This window comes from Odocoileus virginianus, chromosome 3, assembly GCF_023699985.2.
Source record: "Odocoileus virginianus isolate 20LAN1187 ecotype Illinois chromosome 3, Ovbor_1.2, whole genome shotgun sequence".
Classification (NCBI taxonomy): domain Eukaryota; kingdom Metazoa; phylum Chordata; class Mammalia; order Artiodactyla; family Cervidae; genus Odocoileus; species Odocoileus virginianus.
Window position 1 is genome coordinate 93,863,062 of NC_069676.1, and position 26,311 is coordinate 93,889,372.

At 36.1% G+C, this 26,311-nt stretch overlaps 1 protein-coding gene across 1 annotated transcript in view; it reads right to left on the minus strand.

Moving 5' to 3' along the window:
- The window catches only part of ST8SIA4 (ST8 alpha-N-acetyl-neuraminide alpha-2,8-sialyltransferase 4), a 99,066-nt gene that overhangs the window by 67,302 nt on the left and 5,453 nt on the right, over positions 1 to 26,311 (minus strand). The window contains 2 exon segments of the mRNA XM_020892805.2: positions 14,236 to 14,493; positions 24,714 to 24,845. Coding sequence (XP_020748464.1) covers positions 14,236 to 14,493; positions 24,714 to 24,845 — 390 coding nt within the window.

Here is a 26,311-nt window from a genome sequence, read left to right on the forward strand (position 1 = left end):
TAGTTCCATTTTTACTGTTATTATTACTGCTACTGTCCTATTTTGTTATTCCTCTCTCCATAAGACTGTCTCCTCCATCAGACTGTGAACTTCAAACAGAATAGACCATGTAATTTATCCCTATATCCCGAATACAGACTGAAATCCCTCAGATCTTGTCATCTAGTGGCTGCTTGATAATTATTAGTTGAATGAAGAAATACTTGCTGATATGACTACAAATTAATGGAGTCACTGCTTCCATTTGAAACTTCAAGTAAATGCTTTTAATTTGATATTTAGGAGACATGTATTTGTGTCTAATGTGATTTGCATACTTACAAAACAGTTGTGGACACTAACTCTGGACTTCTTTTCTAAAAAATTATTAATCACAATAGAAAAGTTCCTCTCAATTCTTTATAGGATCACCATGCTGTTGACATTGTCCAGTCTGATCATTTATATAATTCACTAAACATAATAAGAGCTATCATATACTACCTTATGGCAGATACTATACATATCTGTTATTCAAACTTACAGAACATCCAAATAATGAAGTATAAGTAAGTAATCATATTCTACAAATGAACAAAAAAGTTTCAGTTTACGAACCTTCAGAGCTGGGATTTAAATACAACTTCGTATCTAAAACACTATGAACCCAAAATTTACTGCACAATACTGCATCCAAATGATTTTCATTGCCTAAAATACATATTTATTTTCTCCCCACCCCCACACACTACACTTGGCACTAAAGACAGAATACTAAAAACGACAGACTACAAAATCTGTAAGTTGCAGTTTTATGTGTTTGTTTAAAAAAATATTTCCAGATCACTCAGGTAGTGATAGAGCTGTAACATGACCCCACATCTCCTAAGCCCCTGTTTATCACTTGTCTTATCTATACCTCAGGTTTTTAAGATAATGTTCAAAGTTAAAATTGTTCTCATCTCCAATTTAAAAATAGTATTGGTATTCACTACATGGAAGAACATGCACACACACAAACACTAACGAGAACAGAAGCCAAATCACTTTTCAAACATAGGACACTTGCAAGTCTCCCCCAAAAGCCGATCACTATAAACACTTGGTACCAAACTGAATTCTAATATTCTAAAAATAGTTTCCATTAATGGCATAAATCAAGCTGTAGTTCCAAGAATTTTGGTGGATGACAATGAAATAGATGGGAAATTCTGAAAGAGATGGGAATACCAGACCACCTGACCGGCCTCCTGAGAAGTCTGTGTGCAGGTCAAGAAACAACACTTAGAACTGGACATGGAACAACAGACTGGTTCCAATAGGGAAAGAAGTTCATCAAGGCTATATATTGTTACCCTGCTTATCTAACTTATATGCAGAGTACATCATGAGAAACACTGGGCTGGAGGAAGCACAAGCTGGAAACAAAATCGCCGGGAGAAATATCAATAACCTCAGATATGCAGATGACACCACCCTTATGGCAGAAAGTGAAGAGGAACTAAAGAGCCTCTTGATGAAAGTGAAAGAGGAGAGTGAAAAAAAATGGCTTAAAGTTCGACATTCAGAAAACTAAGATCACAGCATCCGGCTCCATCACTTCATGGCAAATTGATGGGGAAATAATGGAAACAGTGAGAGACTTTACTTTTTGGGCTCCAAAATCACTGCAGATGGTGATTACAGCCATGAAATTAAAAGATGCTCGTTCCTTGGAAGAAAAGTTATGACCAACCTGGACAGCATGTTAACATGCAGAGACATTACTTTGCTAACAAAGGTCTGTCTAGTCAAAGCTATGGTTTTTCCAGTAATCATGTATGGATGTGAGAGTTGGACTATAAAGAAAGCTGAGTGCCAAAAGATTGATGCTTTTGAACTGTGGTGTTGGAGAAGACTCTTGAGAGTCATGAGGATGTCACAGTCACAGAGGATAAGATGGTTGGATGGCATCAGTGACTCAATGGACATGAGTTTGAGCAAGCTCTGGGAGTTGGTGATGGACAGGGAAGCCTTGCCTGCTGCATTCCATGGGGTCGCAAAGAGTTGGACATGACTGAGCGACAGAACTGAACTGAACTGAGTACAGTATATAATGAGAAGTGGAAGGTCTTATCTCCCAGAAAAATGTCAGGGGCCTTTCCCCAAAACCATACAACATGATACTGCTGTGAAACAATTTCTCTCTCTTTTGATAGTACTTTTATTCACCAGTTCTTTATGTATTTTGTACATATGGGGACTTCCCAAGGCCCTGATCTCATCTCACTTAGAATAATCTGTATAAATCATTAAAACTTAGTCTTGATCCATAAATAACAAGCTTATGGAGGGCTACCGTCCATCGGATAGCAAAGAGTCAGACACGACTGAGCGGCCAAGCATAGCACGTAGTTATCAAAGGCGGACGGTTTATGTATGGAAAGTTGGATCATTTTGCTATACACCTGAGTCTAATCCAAAATTGTATATCAACTATATTTCAATCAAAATTAAAAAGAAATTGAACAAAAACTTAGTCTTGTTTTTCTTTGGCTGAGAAGTAAAACCCTTCCCCTGATTTCAGGTCTCACATACATCAGGAGAAAAGGCAATACTCCTGGACCAGAGGAAACAGAAAACCAGATTAAAGGATATACAGTATTAAGCAGAGAATGCTATTTATACAAGTTGATTGATGAGAAGGAAATTTATTCATAGAACATGACAACCAGAAGGAAAAAAATTCAAACCACAATGCAAGTTGACAGGCTCTATTCCAAAGTCGTCTATTGAATCATAAGAAGATAGCCATAGCGTTTTAGAGCCAGAAAGGAATTTATGAGTCCATCTAGTTCAATGGCTAGATTTGGCATATTAGGAAACTGAAGCCCAAAATGGTTTACAGTATTTGTTCAAAGTCACACAGCTATATTTAGAGGCAAAGCCAGCCAGGGGATCCAAGTTTCTGAACTCTCTGATGGGTATTATTTTAACTGCACTTCATGAGAGAATATGTACTGCTCAGCAACAACAACCATTTAAGCACAAATATTTACATCTTCCTGTGTACCTGGGTCACAGATATAATTTTACCACCAGGAGTATACCACCAATATGTTAATCCTGATACCATCAAAAAGGAAGGAAGATCTATCTACATTTATGGAATAGCTGATGTGTATTTGGATTTATTCTGGGCAATTTCACACATATTATCTATACCCACAGAAAAAGGGAAGAAAGAGATTATTTTCATCATATTACATATAAAGAAACTGGGGTTTAGAGAAGTAAATAAGTCACTTAAGACTGAAAGTAAATTGGATGGAAAAGATGGAAATTGAAACCAAATTTATCTTATTTAAGGGTTTATCACATTTGATTATCTAAGAGACAAGGTCATGAGTCTCCAGCTCTATTATCTGTCTCTAGAATATTTTGACATATTTTTGGCACACAGCAGGTGCTTAGTAAAAGAAAAGAATTCTTATTGGATGATCCACAGACCACAACTGGAGAAAATGCTAAATATTATAAGGTTGGTTTGGTGTTATTTAAGTTTTTGTTGCTTTTTTTGGTAGCATTAGTGAGACATAATTGACATATAACATTGTATATGTTTAAGGTACACATGGTTATTTTATACTTGTACATATTGTGAAATGATCACCATATATAGTTACCATTCACACAGCTTTCATGTGATTTTATTTGTTGTTCAATTTGCTTTGTTAACCCAGCCTTTGAAGAATTGCTGGTACCTCGTGGAAATGTCAGACATTAAAAACGGCCTTCCCTCTTCTGTTTTACGTGTTTTGTCATCAAAATTTGAAATATATCCTAATTAAGATAATTTCTCACTGGTCTCCACATTCAGAATAAACATGCAATCAAAACACTTCACACTCTAGTGCAACACTATTATTTCTAATTTAAAAAGATGTGTTTTCAGGGACTTATTGGTGGTCCAGTGGCTAAGACTGCGCTCCCAGTCCAGGGAGGCCTGGGGTCAGTCCTCGGTCGGAACACTAAATCCCACACGCCACAACTAAGAGTCCGCAAGCCGTAACTTAAAGACTTGCATGCTGCAGCGAAGACTGAAGACCCCACATGCCACAATTAAGGCTTGACCAGCCAGCAAAGAAACAAAATTTAAGACAAGCGTTTCCAGTCTTCATTTAAAAATAAAGTATTAGACTCTGAGTATGAGAGGAAAAAGTTCTGCTGTTTCCTTCTTCAACTTACTGTGTATACTCAGGAAAGTCATTTAGACTCTCTGATCTATGAGAAAATGTGTTAGCATATGTCGTGTGTTAGCATAAGCCTCATTAGAAAAGACCCCGATGCTGGGAAAGATTGAGGGCAGGAGGGGAAGGGGATGACAGAGGATGAGATGGTTAGATGGCATCACCGACTCAATGGACATGAGTCTGAGTAAACTCTGGGAGTTGGTGATGGACAGGGAGGCCTGGGGTGCTGCGGTCCATGGGGCCATAAAAAGTCGGACACGACTGAGCGACAGAACTGAACTGAACCTAAGCCTGACTTTTTCAGAGGAACCAATGGAAACCAATTTGGATTATTCAAGATCCATTTTCTGCCATCCAAAAATATGTTACGTTTTGAAACATGGCTTATTCATGCTCACTATTACTTGCCCTTTCCATGAATTATTTGTTGTTGTTCAGTCTCTAAGACATATAGAATTCTTTGTGACCCCATGGACTGCAACAGGCCAGGCTCTTCTGTCCTTCACTGTCTCCTGGAGTTTGCTCAAATTCACGTCCATTAAGTCATAAATTATACAATTCATATATTCTTTGATTTTCTTAAACTTCCTTCCACCATGTATCCCTACTGTCACTCTCTCACTTTGCCCCTCATTATCTCCATATTTAGACTATTTTCAGTATTTTCTCATCCTCTGTCATCCCCTTCTCCTCTTGCCTTCAGTCTTTCCCAGCATCAGGGTCTTTTCCAATGAGTTGATTCTTCACATCAGGTGGCCAAAGTATTGGAGCTTCAGCTCAACATCAGTCCTTTGAATGAGTAATCAAGGTCGATCTCCTTTAGGATGGACTGGTTGGATCTCCTTGCAGTCCAAGGGACTCTCAAGAGTCTTCTCCAACATCACAGTTCAAAGCATCCGTTCTTTGGCACTTAGCCCTTCTTTATGGTTCAGCTCTCACGGCTGCACATACTAGTGGAAAACTACAGCTTGGGCTATGTGGACCTTTGTTGGCAAAGTGATGTCTTTGCGTTTTAATATGCTGTCAGGTTGGTCATAGCTTTTCTTCCAAGGGGCAAATATCTTTTAATCTCATGGCTGCAGTCACCATCTGCAGTGATTTTGGGAGTCCAAGAAATAAAATCTGTCACTGCTTCTACTTTCTCTTCCACCTATTTGCCATGAGGTGATAGGACCGGATGCCATGATGTTACTTTTTGGGATGTTAGTAGGCAGGTAACAAACGCTTTAACCCCAAAACTGAAGCTATATTTTGAAAATCTATGAAATGGTCAACTGCCCACTTGCTAATGCTTCTCTGGAGTCAGGGAAGCATGCTCTCCACCATATTTTATATTAGTGTGACTCTTAACATCGAAGTCTATCATCTTACTCTGTCCTGTGATTTGTAATTCATCACATTTGCCTCCTCTAGCATCTTAGTGAGTGCTCTTTCTCTTTCTTATTTTTGATTTATTCATTATCATGGTCTTTTCATTTGCAAATATGCTCATACTTCTTTACCTCTATATTCCTCTCCTGCTTAATAGGAAGAACAAAATCCCAACAAGAACAAACAAATAAACAAATAAACTGCAAGGCCATCTTTTGGCCTATAGGATATCATGTGAAACCTTCATGTGAAACAATCCTTCACGATTTAAGGCCAGCATACCTTGCCATTTCCCCTTCCACAGCATCCCTTGTTAAGAACCTAATAGCAGAGGAGTCCCAAACACTGCCTTCTCCTAAGACCATTGAAAGCAATTGTCTCTGTGCTTACTCATCTCTGCCTGAGATTCCTCTTTTCCATGTGCTGAATGATGTATCATCCACATGTACAATATGCACTCATCCTTTTCTTGCTCTGAGTTATAAAAGGCATTTACACTTAAATAGGAGTTCACATTTGGGTAGATTCCTAGAACTGGAAGTGGTAAATAAAGCAATCTACTATTTTTAAGGCTTGCAGGACATTGTCAACCTGAGTTTTGGGAAAGTTGTATCAGTTTTCATTTTTAAAAGCATTCATACGAGTGCCAATATCAACATAACTTTATGCTGAATATTAAGAATTTTAAATATCCTTGTTGGATTGATAGACAAGAAACTGTATTTAATACTGCATTTTTAGAAAATGAGATAAGCATTTTAAAATAATGTTTTAAAACTTAAAATAGCTTGTCAATTCATTGTTACTTCCATTAAAAAAAAATTTCTTCTGGATTAAATCTTTTCATCCAAGGAGTCACATGATTATAAGGAAAAAAGTTAGAGTCTTATCTCACATCAGGTGTGCTTATTAATCACTTTATGTCTGACTCTTTGTGATCCCATGGACTATAGCCCATCAGACTCCTCTGTCCATGGGGACTCTCCAGGCAAGAATACTAGAGTGGGGTGCAATGCCCTCCTCCAGGGGATCTTCCCAACTCAGGGATCAAACCCAAGTTTCCTGCACTGCAGACAGATTCTTTGGCAGCTGAGCCACCAGTGAAGCCCAACTCATATCACAATCCACAAAAATTCCATATTTAGTTTTAAGTTAATTTTAAAAACCATAACTAATTAGAATTAAATAGAAATTCTCATTTCTATCTAGAATATGAATTTTATGGTTAAATCAATAGAAATAACAATGGTAGTTTCTTGAAAACTACAAAAATTTCATAGATCAAAAATATGAATAACATACTGAATAATCAATGTTGCTATTTCTAAAATATAATTTGGTCATCTTAATCAATAAGAATTAAAAAAAAAAATCTTTCTAATGCCTGTACCAGATTCACTACCAGAAATTAGTTGTTTGCAGTTAAAACACTTGAGTTAATGACAAACATTCTCAGTGAGAGTGGAAAGAAAAACAAATAAGGCCATTTTTGTGAACACATGGAAAAGCAAGCATAATTTTTTCTCCCAGAAAAGATTCCATTTTGCTATAAAAGAGTTAGCATTTATAGAAGGTCAAAGAGAATGATTTAAAGTTTCCCATAAATTTTCTACAAGTGGAGAATGAAACATTGATTGAGTTATAAAAATGCATTGGGATCAGTCAATGTAAGTCAGTTCTTCCATCTTTTCATTTTGTGAAACATCTCATCCCTTCTCTTAGGAAGCTAGATCATCATAAAGTAAAACATTTTTATCTTATACTTTGGTTTCCTGAAGAAATATATCTCTTCACTACAATTATTTCTAATTGTATAACTCAGATTTTATAGACACTCTTGAGTAGTGTTCTTGTGTCTTCATATTATCTAATATGTTATTCAGGGTCGACTATAGACATATTTGATAAAGTTGACAAGTTTGGGGAAGGTCGGACTTCTTGTTTATGTAAGACAAAGAGAATCTGCACTTCCAGCCAATGGTCATGGCTATTAGAAAATGCAGCAACAAATTTAACTTTCAACTATGACAGTTAACTCAAGCAGGATATGCTTTAATATCATTCATCATTAGTTTAGATTTACAGTTTATACATTTCTTTATTATATTTCCCATGTGATACTTAGAAAATCACTTTGAAATTATAGGTCTATTATTATCATCATCACTGGACACTGGAAATAATAATGTTTAGAAATTAAGATATTTGTGCAATATTACATTTTCTGGCTTTATTTCTTCCATTTTATTTTTTATTAAATTATAGTTGATATACAATATTATATTATCTTCAGGTGTACAACATAATGAATCTAGTAGTTGTCAGAAGCCCACCTTTCTTGATTCTCAACATCTAGTACATTTCATTGTACTACTCATATTTCTATATTTTCTTTTTAATTGTAAAGGTTTAAATGACCATAAATAACCTTATACATGACTGCTCTTACATATTGATTTTGAAATTCAGTATTGTATACATTTAATACAATAAAACATGAATACAAAACAAAAATTTCTCAAATCCTACATTAATTCTTTCATTCAACAAACAGCACATACCTCAATGTACCAAATTTGGTGCTAGATTCTTGAAAATACAGGCTACATAAATCAGACATACTGGGTATCCCCAGCTTCTCTAGAGCATGCTGTTTAGCCATATTGGGAATGCTAGTACATGGCAAACCTTAATGCACGAAAGCAACCCCTAGGTACTGTGATCAAATGCACATTCTGACTCAGCAGGTCTTTTGCAAGTTTTGACATTCTGTATTTCCAAACAGCCTCCAAGTGATGTCAATGCTGGTAGTTCAGAATCTCAATCTGAATGGCAAAGATTTATTTGTATAAATATGTATATATTTAAAGGGATATTTTAAGTGATCTTTCCTTGCTGTTCCTGTGTTTTTTTAGGAAAAAAACATTAATGAAAAGGAAATTAGAAAGGAACTGGTCAAACAAGGCAGGAGTTGAGAACAATGATTAACAGGAAAAATGAGCAAAGTTGTCTATTCAAGAGGAAGAGAGGGACAAGACAGAATGGAGAAATGAAAGGTGGAAAGAGAGAAATCAATAAACAAAATTAACTGCAATCCCAAGCAGTCAGAACAACAACACAAAGTGTTTTGCCAGCTCTTAGTTAACCATGTCCAAATCACTTAAGTCTTACTCATTGCTTCTAGTACCTGTTTAAGCACAGTGGGGAGAGAGAGGAGTGGCAGCTGATGATGAAAAATATCAGATGCGAACTATAACTGTTATTAACTCCTCCCTCACCTCCTCCAGGCTTCCCTGGTAGCTCAGCCAGTAAAGAATCCGCCTGCAATGTGGGAGACCTGGGTTGGAGACCTGGGTTCGATCCCTGGGTTGGGAAGATCCCCTGGAAGGCTACCCACCATGGACTATATAGTCCATGGGGTTGCAAAGAGTCGCACAACTGAGCGACTTGCACTTGACTTCACTTCAGTGTCCCCCATGTGGCATCAAAGACAGCATACTGTGGGTCTCAGTTCACTTTAGATGAGGCTGGACACTGTCCTATCAAAAACCAGTACTGGTAGATGCTTGACACTTCCTACCATCCGCACCCACCAGAAAATGGAAAAATGCACGATCGCCTCCACACCACGATGAGGGGAAGAGAAGAACCAGGGAAGATGGTCTTTCAGCACCTTTCAGCATCAGTATTAGGAAATACCTTACTTTTCTGGTTCTCATTAGGAAAAACCACTCTTGTTGGTGGGATGGGGAGGGAGGTGGGAGGAAGGTTCCGGAGGGAGGGGATGTGGGTCTACCTGTGGCTGATTCTTGCTGATGTATGACAGAAAACCACAAAATTCTGTAAAGCAATTATCCTTCAGTTAAAAGAATAAAGTGGCAGAAAAAAAAGAAAGCCACTCTTGTTAAGTCTATGAAATTATTGAGTATAGACAATACAAATATTATAATGTACTTTTTTTGTAAATACACATGGGACTAAAGCATCCAAAAACTGCAGGACAATTGAAAAGCACTTTAAATATCATTTTGCAAAATCTAACTTTGACCACTAAAGAGATATATTCTTTAGTCTAAGATGTGAACTGTTGAAATAACTTTATACCTAACACAAAGCAAAGGGAAAAAAAAAAGACCCAAGAAAGGATTTAAAGATATTTTTAAATAGATTGCAGGAAGGGAGCTTTCTAACCCTGTTTTCTTTTACTTATACTTATACATAAACAATGCAAGATGTCTTCCAAACTCTAAATTCTTGAAATTTTACAGCATACCGTTAGATGAGTATATAGGGTAAATTTAGCACCAAGATTGTGCAGAGACAATACTATCACTCTAGGCTCTATGAGTAGGTAAACTGTAACACTTCAGGAATAGAGAAATAGTTCACACAATAATATCAGTTTCTAAATTATAAAACTAAAGTATAGAAAGGTATACAACTTCATCTAATATCACAGACAATGAATTCTGCCTGAACTCTTGGACTCTATATTGGGCAATAGGGTTCCTTTGAAGCATTGAGTCTCTCTCTCTCTCTTTCCAATATTTAGCATGTCAGGCCATCCAGATATAAAATACAGAATTTAATATCAATAGAACAATGTTTCTAATGCTTACAAGGTGAGAGAAGGTTTATATCTGACACATTGGTGCCAGATTAAATTGAATTTTTGCTTATCTGGAGCTATAAGACAAGATCTTTAGCATCACAAGAACTTTATCATCCTTAATGAACTTTCCCTATCAGACAGGATCTCAAGTCCTGAAAAGCAAGATATTTTCAATTTGAGTGAGTGACTGGCCACCTGTATTCTGTCCCAGCCTCTTCCTTGCAACGTGGTACTCACCAATTGAGGAATTGCAGATTAGGGGTCTTTAGGGTAGCACATGTTGACAAAATGCTAATATTTGAATTATGATTTTAGGCATTTTTATTAAGAACTAAAAGTATTTCTCTTATGAACATTTTTATGTTTTTTAGGTACATGTGAAACCTAGATTTTACAAATCAGTTCAATATTTAGTCAGTAATTAGAGAATCAGAGTAAGGTTTTGATTTTTCTGACCTTCATTTTTTCCCCTTTAAGCATCCTGATATTGATCGAACTCCCATTTTGTGTGATATCCCTGCAAACCCAGCATTTAATTTAATTGATTAACGTCGAATACAAATAGCCCGAGGGAGTATCTCTTCTAAGAGAAGAGATGCATGACAATGTGTGTGCGCGTCAATTCTTATGTATGGCTGTCACCACATGTGCAGACACGGAACACGAGCAGTTTTCAGCAGCTTATTTAAAAATATTGTGGGGCATTAAAAGTAACATTCTCCCAAAATACCAATACATTACACAGGACAATTATGCCATGTATCTGCAGCTTGCCTTCCTTCTCAATAGGACAACTGTTTGGAGCAAGAGATTCCTGTTTGCATGTGATAATGCATTCTGAACATCATTAAACAAAGAAGACAGCATTACATTTCTCTAAAGCACTTTCAGAAAAAATACAGATAAAGTTTGAAATCTAATGTTGAATGAATATTTTATCTAAAAAGAATGCTTTGCTTCATGTCAGAGGTCAAATTGAACATAATACCTGGGTAAATCTGATCCTTGAGGGGTCACTGAACCAACCGTGTCCTCGGCAAGAGATCAGACATAAGTTATCTCTCCCATAACAAACTACTATCTAACAAGAAAAGAAGAAAAACAAACAAACTGGGAGCAATAGGCGATACATGCAAACAACCAATTAAAACTATATACCTATGCAAATGCACATACATACAATATAGCTCTGAGAAGATAAGAAATTTGAAAGGTTTTTTAAAATCGTTACTAAAATCTGTGACATTTACCAGTTTGACCTGGATGGGAAACTACTGATGTTTCAAGGAATGGGGTTTTGATTGAGTTTTAAAGCAAAAATCCTTTCTGCTGTTCTAAAGTGGAACAGACACTTGTACACTCACAAAAGGCCACATACACTTGGGGAGGGAAAAGATGCAACAGATGATGAGCCATGTGCCAGGGGGAAGATCTGAGTTTTAGGAAGGGTGGAGGGCTGGTGTAACGATGCATCACTGAAATCTCTTGTGTCCAAGAGACTCAAAGGAATGGATTTCCAAACTAGCTATTATGACCAAAAAAACAGGTTTCGCTGCACGGATTATCTGTTTCCAATGTTAAATGTATTCTTGCCAAAATTTTTCTTGGAAAATCAGAAACCTATCTGTAGGCTACACTTTCCTAGTACATATTTTAAGGTAGAACATTCCAGTTTCTAGTTTCAGAAACTAGTAAAAATAGAAGCAAAAGAAAAAAAAAAGGGAATTCTGGCAATAATCTTATGCCTTCATTGAAATACTTATCCTCAGTGTTTTCTATTACTTGGTAAGACCATAACACACTTCTAGATGCTAACTAAGGATTGACCACCATGGTGTTCTTGTTAATAAGCTTTTAAAATAATCATAGCTTAGGAAAGTATAAAGAACTTCTGAAGTTCAGTTCCTAAAAACACTCTACATTTGCAAATGCTCAAACATCAGCATGTGTTAAGTCGCTCAGTCATGTCCAACCCTGTGCGACCCTGTGGACTGTAGCCCACCAGGCTTCTCGGTCCATGGGGCTCTCCAGGCAAGAATAATGGAGTGGGTTGCCATTTTTCCCCCTAGGGGATCTTTCTGACCCAGGGATTGAACCCAGGTCTCTCATGCCTGCTGCACTGGCAGGGGGGTTCTTTACCATCAGCGCCACCTGGGGAGCCCACAAACATTAGTGAGTGACTTGCAACAAACACATAAATTCAAGAGATCTAATTCAACCTAGTGACTATAGTCACAATACTGTATTACCCACTTCAAAGTTGCTAAAATACAAGATCTTAATTATTCTCACCACAAAAAAGAAGAGATAATTGTGTGCTCTGGTTGAGGTGTTAGCTGACATTACAATCCTAATTTCAGAGTTAGAGGTGAGGCTGAACCCAGTGCGTCATGTAGATCTCAATGCTGAAGTTTAAAGAGATGTAGGAATAAGGAGTCAGTCCTTATTAATAAGGATACAGGATACATTGTATCCCTCCAGTATTAATCATCTTTACAAATTACCTACTTTCTGAAATTTCTACTATACTCTAAAATCTTTTCTTCCTCATCTTATCTGAGATCTGATTTTAATCTCTCCAGAAATTCTAGAAGCCTTACTTTTTCTTTCCAACCATACTTCATGCAGACATCAATGTCTGAAGCTCATTGCTTCCATTTCCACCATCATTCCCTCATCAAACATTTTTGTTTCCTCTTTGGACACAATTTTGTTTGTATAGCTGCATGTTCACAAGGTTTTTCTCTCAGTTCAATTGATTTAAAAGCTCATGGTTTTAAAGGATCAACTGATGTCAAATCAATCACTAACCCCACATGTGACTGAGAAAAGTAAGATACTTATACAAAATGTTTGTAGTAATATTCATTGCTATGAATTGTATTCCCTGAGTGTTCTCTTATGATTTTTCATGGCTATTATTGTTTTATTAAAAAAAAACCTGTGGCCTATTTATGATTAATACTTATTAAATTTATTTTTAATACCATAGTCCAAAAAAATTTTTTTTCAAGATCTATACTACCACAAGCAGGATTCCCACATAACTTCAAGACTTCAAGCTATTTGTCAACATGGCAAATCAGCATTCTTTCCTATCTATCTTTATATTGCAGTATTTCATATTTCAATATATATGTTTCATTTATTTAGCAAGTATTTCTGAAGAAATAAAATAAACCAACAAATCTATTTTAAAATAATAACTGAGAATTAAAAAGTACTAATTAATATCTATGTCATCATTACAATCCTGTCTACTGTTGTCTTTCTTTCAGTTAATCAAAAGCTAACCAAATACATGATTCATCAAATATCTGTTGAACAGCAATGAAAAACAAATAGCTATGTTTAATTCCATGAGAAAACTAAAATATCAAAATACACTAACATTCACAAATATCACATATAAAGAGTGATGAAATCAATTTGGCCCAAGGTATCAAATATAAATTTGCTACAGTATATTCCTAGAATATGCTAAATAATCATTATTAAAACAGTAAAATTAAGTTACATCTGTTATATCATTGCAGAGTAATGTTCATAATTTTGTGAATAAGTAAAATAATTTATTGAATATAAATGGATTATAAATAAAATTAAGTGAATTAATTCATTCATGAATAGAAATAATTACAAATATATTAAAAATTATTCACAAAAAACTATTCAGGAATAGAAATAAACAATTATATAAATTAAATTATAATAAGTAATTACTTCTATTAGCAAACAGTTTTTCTGTGTATTATATGTAATAAAATTATCATTTGGCCAAAAAAATAAAAAAAACAAGCTGGTGTGAATCTCATTGCTACAGCTCACCTTTTCTTTCATTGATATAATAATTTTAATTTGACATTTCAGGGTAAGTAAATTTGGATACTACACAGATAAAGATATTGTAGATGAATGTTAGGTTTAGCTTTCAGTGATTCTTAGTATTAATATTAGATTTAACTATTTCTGCCAGTGGTCTAGTCCTAAGTAAAAGGTCTTTGAAGAAATGACACATTTTAGGAACAGAAGAAAACTCACCTTATTACAAAATTGTGACTGTCGATCTCTTTTCCACACTCACTATCTAGCAGAATGCCAGAGTTTCCAACGACTGCGCAGGTCTTAAATCTGCGGTTTTTCATTGGTGAAACTTCAGGTAGGAGGCTGTGCAGATCCTGGGAGATATTTAGCGTCCGACGTCTGTCCAGCACATAGTGTATGACGTCTCCAGGCTTAAAGCTGCTCTTGACGACGGAGACATCTCGTTCGGCATCTAGGAAACGAAGGATGTTCTTCCTGTATTTGAGATACAAGCAAAGTTTCCCATTAACGACAATGCGTCCAAGGACTGGTGACACGTTATTGACGATGGGGGGGGGGGGGTGGGTGGATTTTTGTAGAAATTAATGCCGGTGGCAAGTAATTTGTTATGTAAGTGAAACTGAAACATCTCTGGTCAGTAATGTTCAGGTAACAAAACATGTCTCTGGTCAATAATGAGGTAATATCATTTATAAAGGAAGATATTTGGTAATTAAACCCACCAGGCCCCCTATCTATCAAACAGAAAATTAGTTTATTAAATGAAACACTATTGCCATGACTTGACTTTCCTGAGCCTGATAGTATTCTGCCAACCTTTATTAATTATCCATAATCATCTATTTTGTTCAATATAGTTAAGGTGCATAGAAGAAACTTGAAATTGTTTGGGATTATACTTTAGTTAACTCTATTAAAGGACTGGATGTTCCAATAAGATTATTGACATTTACCAAATTATGTGTATATCGTTATTATTTGAAGTAATGTTAAAAATACTGCAATATGTACTTATGAAAGTTTTCCTCCAAGCTCAAGAATCTTGGAAATAGGATGGCTATACTAGAGGAAAACATGGATAGATAGAATACTGGACCTTGCAGGCAGAGACAACTCACTGTTCCTATATTCTTTCTTCCCTTCTCTCCTTTCCTAATCAAACCTTCTAAGTTTTACTTGGGGACACGGATGCTCAGCTAGAACATGCCCAAGTTTTCAAACCCAAGTATAGCTGGATTAGGTCATCTGAGTTACTTTTCTTAAACAGGATATGAGTGGATCAAGTATATTCCTATAGGAGAAAGAAAGAAACTTCCAACTTGTTTGACTGGCCCACTGTATTTTTTAAAAGTTTTAATCGGAGGATACTTGCTTTACAATGTTGCGGTAGTTTCTGCTAAACAACAACGTGAATCAGCTGTAAGTAAACACATCTCCTCCCTCTTGAACCTCCCTTGCACCCACCCACCCATTCCACACCTCTAGGTCATCACACCACCCAGCTGAGCTCCCTGTGACCCACTGTATTTAAAGTCTCCTTTCCATGGAAGCTTAGCCTATCCCCTAACTACTAAAGAACTTGGTTAACAGATGTGAGAAGCTACATAAATATACATGCATTTATGTTAAGTTAGATGATGGAAAATGAGAAAGTAGATACAGCTGCCTGGAAAGCTGGTGACTCCTGGCATGATACAGGATAGCACCTGCTAAAACTGTGGTCTGTAATAACCCGAGAGTCATATTCTACATATAATAGCTTGTTGCTCTTGTATAACTATGCTGGTACCCCTTTCAGCAAGGCACTAAAAGAGGTTAAGTCAGACACGAAACAGCCAAGTTGCAAGCTGAGATAGAAGGAAGTAACTCTAGCAGTGGCTTACAATTTAAACTGTGTGAAAGTTCAGTAGTAGGGACCTCCCAAATATCTCCAGTAACACATGGACAGAGGAGCCTGGCAGGCCCCAGTTCACGAGGTCACAAAGAGTCAGACATGACCGAGTGACTTTCACTATATGTTAACAAAGAAATATTTATGAATCTGGCTTACAAAAGTCTAAGATTGTTTGATCCTCAAGTTACCAAACAGAGACCCGCAAGAAGCAATCTGAGAAAGCAGTCTTCTGAGTTGGAAGTTGGATATTATTTACTGAAGTGCTCTTAACTGCAAGCTTGAATTTTCAGAAAGCACAAAACAATGTCCTTATTATAATATTCATGATAATGATAGACACATTTTCCTCTAATGATATTACTGTTTAAGCTTCATCACTATTTGTAAGTTTTATTATTGAGCAAAAAATATGATCTCTTCCTAACACTCCACCAAAAGGGAAATTCCCTGCGAATCCTACCTATGAGCCAGAAGCATGACTAGCAAAGAGGGATGTAAAACAACTCATATCTTTGCTTATCACCACTCTAACGACAGAAAGGAAAGAGGAACTAAAGAGCCTCTTGATGAAGGTGAAAGAGGAGAGTGAAAAGGCTGGCTTAAAAGTGAACATTCCAAAAACTAAGATCATAGCATCTAGTCTCTTCACTTCATGGCAAATAGAAAGGGGAAAAGTGGAAGCAGTGACAGATTTTATCTTCCTGGGCTCCAAAATGACTGAGGATGGTGACTGCAGCCATGAAATTAAAAGACACTTGCTCCTTGGAAGGAAAGCTATGACAAATCTAGACAGTGGGAACTATGCCTTTTCCAGTAATCATGTACAGATGTTAGAGTTGGACCAAAAAGAAGGCCAAGTGCTGAAGAACCGACACTTTCGAACTGTGGTGCTGGAGAAGACTCCCGAGAGTCCCAAGTCAGCAAGGAGAGCAAAGCAGTCCATCCTAAAGGAGATCAGTCCTGGGTGTTCATTGGAAGGACTGTTGGTGAAGCTGAAGCTCCAACACTTTGGCCACCTGATGTGAAGAGCTGGCTCATTTGAAAAGACCTTCATGCTCAGAAAGACTGAAGGCAGAAGGAGAAGAGGGCACTAGAGGATGAGATGGTTAGACAGCATCACCGACTCAACGGTTATGAATCTGAGCGAACTGAGAGTTAGTGGAGGACAGAGGAGCCTAGTATGCTACAGCTGCATGGGGTCACAAAGAATGGGACATAACAGCTACTGAACAACAACAATCTTTCCTTTTCACTTATTTCTTAATTGGAATATAACTGCTTTGCAGTGTCTGCTCTACAACACGAATCAGTTATATGTATACATATATCCTTCCCTCTTGAGCCTTCCTCCAACCTACCCCATCCCACCTGCCTAGATCATCACAGAGCAACAAGCTGAGCTCCTTGTACAACAGAGCAGCTTCCCACCAGCTGTCTCTTGACACGTGGTAGTCAAGGTGTAATTGACATTACAGATGTCAGTGCTACCCTCTCAATCCGTCCCACTCTCTCCTTCCCCTACCACCTCCACAAGTGTGTTCTCCACGTCTGCCTGTCTATCCCTGCCCTGCAAATAGGTTCGTCAGTACCGTTTTTCTAGATTCCATATGCATGTGTTAATATGTGGTACTTGTGTTTCTCTTTCTGATTTACTTCAATCTGTATGACAGACTCTAGGATTATCCATATCACTACAAATGGCCCTCACACTGGTCAGAATGGCCATCATCAAAAACCATCAAAAACAATCAATGCCGGAGAGGGTGTGGAGAAAAGGAAACCCTCTTGCACTATTGGTGAGAGTGTAAATTGATACAACCACTATGGAGGTTCCTTAAAAAACTAAAACTATAATATGACTCAGCAGTCCCACTACCGGGCATATACCCTGAAGAAACCTTCATCCTTTGGTTTTATTTTGGTTTGCTTTAAATACATCCCACTTTAATGTGTGATCTAATTAGAAAACCAGATGGCTGAATATTTTATTTGTCCAGATTTGATACACAAGGAATATGCCCATCCACTTCAAAAAAAAAAGAACATTTTTTTGAATTTTTATCAAATATTTGTATTATCAGTTTCCTAAGGAGTAAAATTTATACAGGAAAATGTATATAAATGCCCTACAAATGAAAATTTAAAATTAACAAACATTATAAGGCATCATAATAGTCATCTTAACAAAGTACAGACTACATCAGAAGAGAATCGCTGGTGAAATCAGCAACCATGGAGCATATGAATTGCAGAAAATTGAGAAGACTTTCATTATGCTAAGCACGTGTGATTCTTCATAAAAGTTAACTAGCGCTAAGAGGAGCAATCAACTTTTGTACATATTAACTCCCACTTACTTCTCTGGCGAAAAAATTAAGTAATGCCTGATACCTGTATTTTAACAAATTTTTTTTTTCATTTCCTGTGAAAATGACAAGCTTGACTTTAAAGACTGCACGGATGTGGTCGAATTGACAAACTAGATGATGTTTATCATTTTCCTTTGAACTAATTTAAAGGAGTTGCTGCAGGTATTTGAAGATGTAACTCAGGAGTTGTGGTACGTTTGCAAGCCTAAGGTGAACAGATTTCAGGTCCAGCTTTGAAAGAGGACTCTTCAGCTTGGAAATCCAAAAGGGGAAAATCCCCTTACTCATAACTTAATGAGTTATGAGTAAATGCCTTTAAATTAAGTAAAAACTTAAATGCTTGTCAACTGATGGCAAGAGGGACTTTCCAATTGCAGTATCTTTTCATGCTATAAAAAGTTAGCAGCAAAAATATTTTCCAACACAGGTCCCTAAATCCCTGAGTTTATATAAGAGAACACTTCAATTTATTCATTCTTAGGGAAAATTGATATTTAAAAAGTAGACTCTATGAGTTCAGGAAAAAATAATGCTTAATGTGATAAATAAGTATTAAGTACAGATGATATTATTGTATGTATTATTCCAATGCTGTCCTACAGGCTCAACAGTGTTTGTTTGTTTTTTTTTTAAATGGAAGCAGTAAAAATAGTAAAAGTACTTTACAAAACAGAATACAAAACACCAATTCACACAGACTAATTGAAATATGAAAATGTAAGCTTCTTAGATAAAACTCAGAACAATTGTTGCCATAGAATTCGCTTTTTTAAACTGAAAAGGGGAGGTGGACCTTGAATGTCTCCAGCTTATTCTTTTTCCTACACTGAACCAAACTTTTCATTTCTATGGGCTTAAACCTATGCTTTGAAAATTATCTGAGCTAAAATTCTTGGTGTAGGGTGCAATAAAGACTGAAAATAATTACAATGAGTGAAAATATTGATGAAAATGCTTGATATTTGTTTGGAAACAGTAAAGAAAATTTAGTTGTTGTTTTTTTTTTTTCCTCCCCAGTAGGCTGTAAGTATTTTTTAGATTATAGATTTTATGTACTATAAAAATTCTATGGATTTTGCTAGGTCTAATTATTGTTCAGACTATAAATCTATTGAAGAAAAAAACAGAAAAAAGAAAGTGAGTGGGTGCTTAGTCGTGTCCAACTCTTTGCGACCCCAAGGACTGTAGCCCATGAACCTCCTCTGTCCATGGGATTTTCCAGGCAAGAACACTGGAGCTGGTTGCCATTTCCTCTTCCAGGGGATCTTCCCAACCCAGGGATCGCACCCATGTCTCCTGCATTTCGGGGAGACTGTCTACTGCTGAGCCACTGGGAAAGCCCCAGAAAGAAGGAGACTAGGGCTTGCATGTAATTAACTGAACGTCATTGGAAGCCTGAAAACTCGTGTACTTATGTTGAACTGAAACAACATGTTAAGTGTTACCAGGGGGAACATACATGCTTTACTCAAAAGATAAAGCTGACATGAATGAAAACAGCTTGTTAAAAAAAAAAAAAAAAACCTTCAGAAAGAGAATACTCCAATTTCTGGACTTGGAAGCATGAATCAACAAAAGCTAATGTTGAATATGCAGGCTGTACCAGTGTAAGCGCTCCTAACATGTGGTCAATGTATCACCAGCTTTTTAAAGCAGAGAATTGTGTTGTCTGTGTGTGACTTCAAAGAACACAACAGAAGGATTTCATCTGAGCCACCAGAGAAGCCAGAAGGATTCCTTACAGGCCTTTAGCTGTTATTTTGTAAGCATAATGTAACTTCTGAAACCCTATTCGAAAAGCAAACACCTAAAGTCAGCAACTGTCTTTTAACGATAAACTGACACAATCAGAAAATATGTCTCACTTTTGGTAAGACTAAAAAGTTAGTCATAAAGATAATATTTTGTTAGGCAATGTTGGCTTAAGCTGAAAGACTGGTTTAGCCTGTGAAACTGACAGGAATAGATTCTATACAGAAACTTTTCAACTGAATTTTCAACTACAACTTCCCTTTCAACGTCACCCACCACTTGAAATAGCAGCCGCAGAGTCCTGGGGAATTAATTTACTAAACATTGTTTTCACTTGTGAAATGTTAAATATAGCTAACCTATCACCAGGTGCCACTCTTTCTTCTCTGTAGGTTTCCTGTCAACAAGCAAGCACACGTGCCGTGGCAGCTAAAATTTAATTTAAATGACATTGTTGACTTCATCAGTAAGTATTGTGAGGCAAATCTTACAGCTGGAATGCATCACACATTGAGAAATGAATTAGGTGCTGATACACATATATTAGGAATCAGTTTTTGCAAACTTTTGACTCTAGACAAAAATCACTGAATCAATTCGATTGTTTTCACTGAAAAAAAAGAACAAAAAGTTTAAGAAATGCCAAGTGTTTCATTATACCTATGAAAAGCAGAGAAAACACAATTTTTTGTCTCAAAAGATTAATTCTGCAAGGCAACGGTGCCTTAAAGCTCTGAAAAACAAAAACAAAAAACAAAAACATAACCTTGTAGCTTGTTAGGGCTTCTGAGCTTAGGGTTCTAGCTGTTATAGGAAAGATATTATAGTGTTAAAAAGAAAAAACTCTGAACACAACCAAATGAAAAGGCAAAACTGTCTCAAAAAACCTTGAAGAAAAGCCTGTTTTAGTTTAATTTACACCTCAGGTAGCCATTTGATATTTGGTTCAGCGTTTGGTAACACTGGATGAATACTGTTACATCTTATTATTTTAGAGCAAAAAACTCCACCTTGTCTACTTTACATAAAGATGCATTTTAATAGTATGCACTCTAAGTATTAAACTTGAGCCTTCCAAAAAATTTATCTCTTAATAAGAGGCTCTGGTTCCACAGTCAGAGAGGCCTGGCTTTGAAGAGTAACTGGGGGACTAATATGCTGTTACCCAAAATGGTCACTTACTGAACAAGTAGAACTGTATGTGGACCTTCTTCTAAAATAAATCAATGCATGCAACAGCAAATTATTGTTGACAGCTGAAGCACATACAAATTTGCTGTTATGGTTAGTCAACCTACCAACTTTATCCATTGAAGAACTTTGATATGTAATGACACTAAGAGTTGAAGATATATTCGCTGACTAATCATGATGTGCTTATTCTGGTCCTGATGAGCAGTAGGTGAGCTCATACATTTCCGTACATTTATATCTGGTATTGGAATTCTTTAGATTCCTATTCAATATATGAAAAATGAGGGAACAAAAAGAAACAATACAAAGAAGGAAAAAAAAAGTCAAGTCACAAATGTTGGACATGACTAGGTAATTTCTCAGTACAGTGTTCACGGATTGACTCACAACATCTGATGCATCTTAAACATGTCATTTCTTAGCTTACAATACAAAGAACAAGCTACTAACAATAAAATCAAGTCTTTAACCAAGTTAATTAGTTGAATTGTGAAGTTAGCTGTGGGATGCATAAACTTCCCTAAATCTCGATGAGTTTTCAAAGTACAATGAACTTTGAAACCATCTCTCTCAGATGACTCCCTAGAGGTACAGTTGTTTGATGAATATGAATCCTTTCTTGATGTGCATATGCAGGCAGCAGAGTGTATGTAGGGCTGGAAGAATTAGTAATAAGAAAGAAAATCATGTCTACAAAAGTAGGGGAAAACAATTTATCTTCAGTGACTGTTTCACATTTTAATGCAAATAGATAAATAATTTACTAGGAATGTCACAAGCACATTATAAGTGTAATGAGATTTCAAAAATGAGAAAGATTTGTAAGCACTGTTCAATCCTGTAAGATCAAAATTGATTAGTTGTAATGTCTTAATCAAAAACTTCAAAGTAGAATTTTGAAAATACTTGTAAAATATGCCCACACCCACTCGCATACACAAATTTAATGTGGTTCTTCATAAATGCTATAGATGTGGGGAAAAACAAAGGAAAATAACCAAAATAAGATTAGTTTTAGGTTGGACTTAAAAAGAAAGTTAAGCCACTAACTAGCTATTTTATATTCTATATTTTTTATATTAGGTGTCAAATTGATACTAGTCACTACGGTGATAGGCAATTGTACAATTTTTATAAACTGTACATTGAGCAGTAATGGTTTTATAAATTATTATTTCCTTGAAAGGAAGTGACACCTTTGTATGTCTTATTCAATATTTGCTCACTGTTTAATTGTTTACTTCTTTACCTGTTAAGGAGAACCAAGTGAAAAGAGTATTAACATTTCATTCCCATTATGAGCTATTATAATTGAAAATAAATCACCCTCAAAGATATGAATGCAACTCCCATTAATTTGTAAAGCTGTAATAATAAATTGCTTAGGTCAACTTATGTTAAATACTTTTAGCTTGAATATCTTAAAAACAGCAATAGATGGAGCCTCATGCCCCTATGTAGTATTCATTTTTTCAGAGATACTAAGAAGGCATGGCCAGATTTATTGATTAAACTATTGTTAATTATGTATTTATTTATTAGACTTTACCTGATTTATTATTCAGCATGGCTAGATATATTCATTACATTAATTATTAGATATAATAATTATATTAATTATTTCAATATCTGATCTTACTTTATTTTCTCCCATTACTTCCCTTTTTCTGATCTACAGAACCTTACGTAATTGACACCTTTCTCGCCAAATCATTCAAACTTAAAAGTTTTCTTTCCAGGCATTCTTGTAGATCATATATTTTCTTTCTAATCACTCATATATATATCTCTCTCTGATCTACTTCTAAGAAATATAAATCCTTACTCCATTCCTAACTCAAACACACTGTACTCATGGCCCCTATGAGTTCCACATCCTGTAGCTTTTCCTGCGTAATTATCTCATATCTTACAGTTTCTAAATTTAAATGTGGGCATAGGAATATGAGATAGTAAGGATGACACTAGGTAGGTATCATGAGAAAACGGAGCCAGGGTATAAAACTGTCCAACTGGAGAGACCATGATTAGTGTTAGTTTCAGCCAAAGAACTCTCAGGAGGAATACAGGTCCAGAGTTGTCACATTTTTCAGTCTCTCAAGAGAATATGAAAATCTGTACTTTTATAAGGAATCTGCTAATTTATTAGAACTGTCTGAAGTTTCCTTTTACCCATTGGAAATAAATATTGATTACTGCACATACTCTACCCAGAAGACGTTGATTTATAAACTGTCAGAATTGTCCTGCATCAGTCAGATGCTACCCATCTCCTTGTTCTTGTACTCTGTCTTCAAAGTTCACCCTCAACTAAAAACAACCAGACAGACACACTTGGCACTGCCATGGTTTGATTCCTGTTTCCATTCCAGTCACACTGAAAGTTTTAAAACAAAAAGGCCTACCAATTCTTGCATTTCCATGGCACCCATCTCTTTAATTTCCAGCCACTCTTTCAATTATATTTCAGCATGTAGTGAGTGTCTTTGATGCGATGCATTCTATGAATTGCTATACATACACTGAAGATGAGGGTAGTAGACTCTTCCTTCAAATGGCTTATTCTACATCATATATAGATGCAAGGCAAGGAGAGAGGAGGTAGAAACCCAAAGAGATCAGCCAGCTTACCCTCTTAACCACTAAACCACTCTTACAAAATCTATATGTTAAATCCAGTCATTGAGTAATTAGCATTTTACCAATGCTAGAAAAATGCAATGTTTTATTATGTAAAGGATGGTTGTTCTCTTGAACTTTTAAAGAGTTCTGATTTACTGAAATGCTCTGATTTAAACATGCTAACCAACACAGCAATGAAACTATAGTGAAAATGATCCTGTTTCCTCCATAATTAGGAAGGCCCTAACTTTCTTGTTAGTTATAGAATTATAATGGAAGAAAACAAAATATAATGAATATAGATAGGTGCTGTATTTGATTTCAATTTGATTTCAATTTGATTTCAAATATAAGAATCTTACAAAGAATAAACCTCTACTCTAGAAACCTTATTTGCTAATTTTCACCTGTTTAGGATATAATTATTGAATAAGTACTCATAGAATAAGTAAAATTTACTTATAACTGTTGGCAAAAATAGCAGTTGAATAGGCTCTACTTGTATCCAGTATGAGAAAACACAAGATTTTATTAAAGACTTTAGAGAAGTTAAAGATAATTCTAAAAATATATGTTTATCAAGATAAAAATATGTTAAATATTAGGGTTCTGCTGAATGTTTTATTTCATTAGTATAAAGACGGTATGTTAAAAACTCACATATTCATCCTTATATTTCTGAGTGTATAGTAATTTCAGTTTTATGACTTCACATCTTTCAGCGAGCAACATTAAGCACTGGTTCACTCTTACTGAAGTATTCATACTTAAACTATAAATCAAGCATTCAATGTAAGTTTGCCAAGTCCAGTGTATTCTCGAACATGATGTGAGATTTATTATGCCTTATTAAAGAAACTCACCTTATTTCTAGGACCAAAGAGGAATTGATTTTCCAACCTTCTACTGAATGCTGGAAGATTGAAGAACCACCCTTTCGAATGATTTTATCCGAACTATTGACAAGGGATCGACTCAAACACAGCTCACCATCTCTGGAACAGAACATAATAAAAGCTTTGTAAAAATAAGAAACACTTTGCATAACATCATAATACCTGATTTAGATTACTGGTGACAACTTACAGATACAACACTTTCTATATGTTAGAAGAAGAAGTATAAGCATGATGAAAGGTATTATCAAAATTAGGTGAGTATGACTTTATTGGGCAATCATTTACACTGATTATTTCACTTACTATTTTTAAATAAAACTGTTTTCATGTAAAGAAAAGACCTTAAAGAAAAAAATTCTCATCAAGGTTCTGCTCCCCTTTAATCCCTCCCTCCCTGCTGTGTGTAACAATAGAGACAGGATGTTTGGCCAGTTCTCCCGCATCTGTGTAACTGTGACTCCTAAGATAGCAATTTTATTTTCACAGAAGACATGAGACATAGCGGAAAGAGCTTTGGTTTTGGAGTAAGACGACGCTGGCTATCAAGGGATCTAGGCATGTTTGTGATTCTGTCTCTCGCTAGCCCCTAAGTCCTTTGACCATATTCTCTTTCCAGGCCACTGCGGCTTTCAGTTCAGTTCAGTCGCTCAGTCGTGTCCGACTCTTTTGCGACCCCATGGACGGCAGCACGCCAGGCCTCCCTGTCCATCACCAACTCCCGGAGCTTACTCAAACTCATGTCCATCCAGTCAGTGATGGATGGACCATCTCATCCTCTGTGATGAGGTGGCTTTAACCTTACCTTGAAAATTGCAAAAATATTAACTAATATGCTTTGACTTTGTGAGGATTAAATGGGACTCTGCATGTGAAAGTAATTTATAAAACAACTGAAGTGCTAATTCTGAAATTACATTGGTCTCAAAAAATCTCAACAATGAGGTGCTTTCCTGATAGTTGTTTGGGGTGGGGAGATAAGAGATTGCAATTGGGGAAATACTCATTCAGTAGCCATTATTATTGGTATTTTCAGTTATATCAAGAAATCAACTGTGCTGCCCCCACCAGCCAACAGCTTGGGTTAAGTATATCATGAGGCATGCTAACATCAGGGGTCATGACTGGAAGTGACAGATACCTATGATGGCATTTAGGCCCTTAGGGCCTTTATAGTTGAAACTGTTCATTGTTCAGTAGACTATTTCTTGGCATTTTATTGATGTAAACCCAGACTCAGAGAATAAAAAAAGCCACCTGTCTATGGCCTAGCCCTTTCAAATCTTTATTTCTTTACATGTTACCTCTTAATTTTTTTTTTTTTTTTAGAATCTAAAGAACATAGTTGAAAAGCAACATGGCTATTTGCTCAGTCACAAAGTCTAAATCTGTGTTTATTATGTAGGCAATCCCCCCCTACTATCAACGGAAACACTGCCTTTGCAACAGCTGCTAGATGAATTCTGTAATTGGAGGCTTACAGTTTGGTATTTTGGTTTGCATTCTTTTTGAAACATGTAGTTCCAATTTGAAGCAACTCAAAGCATCAAATGCAACTACTCCCT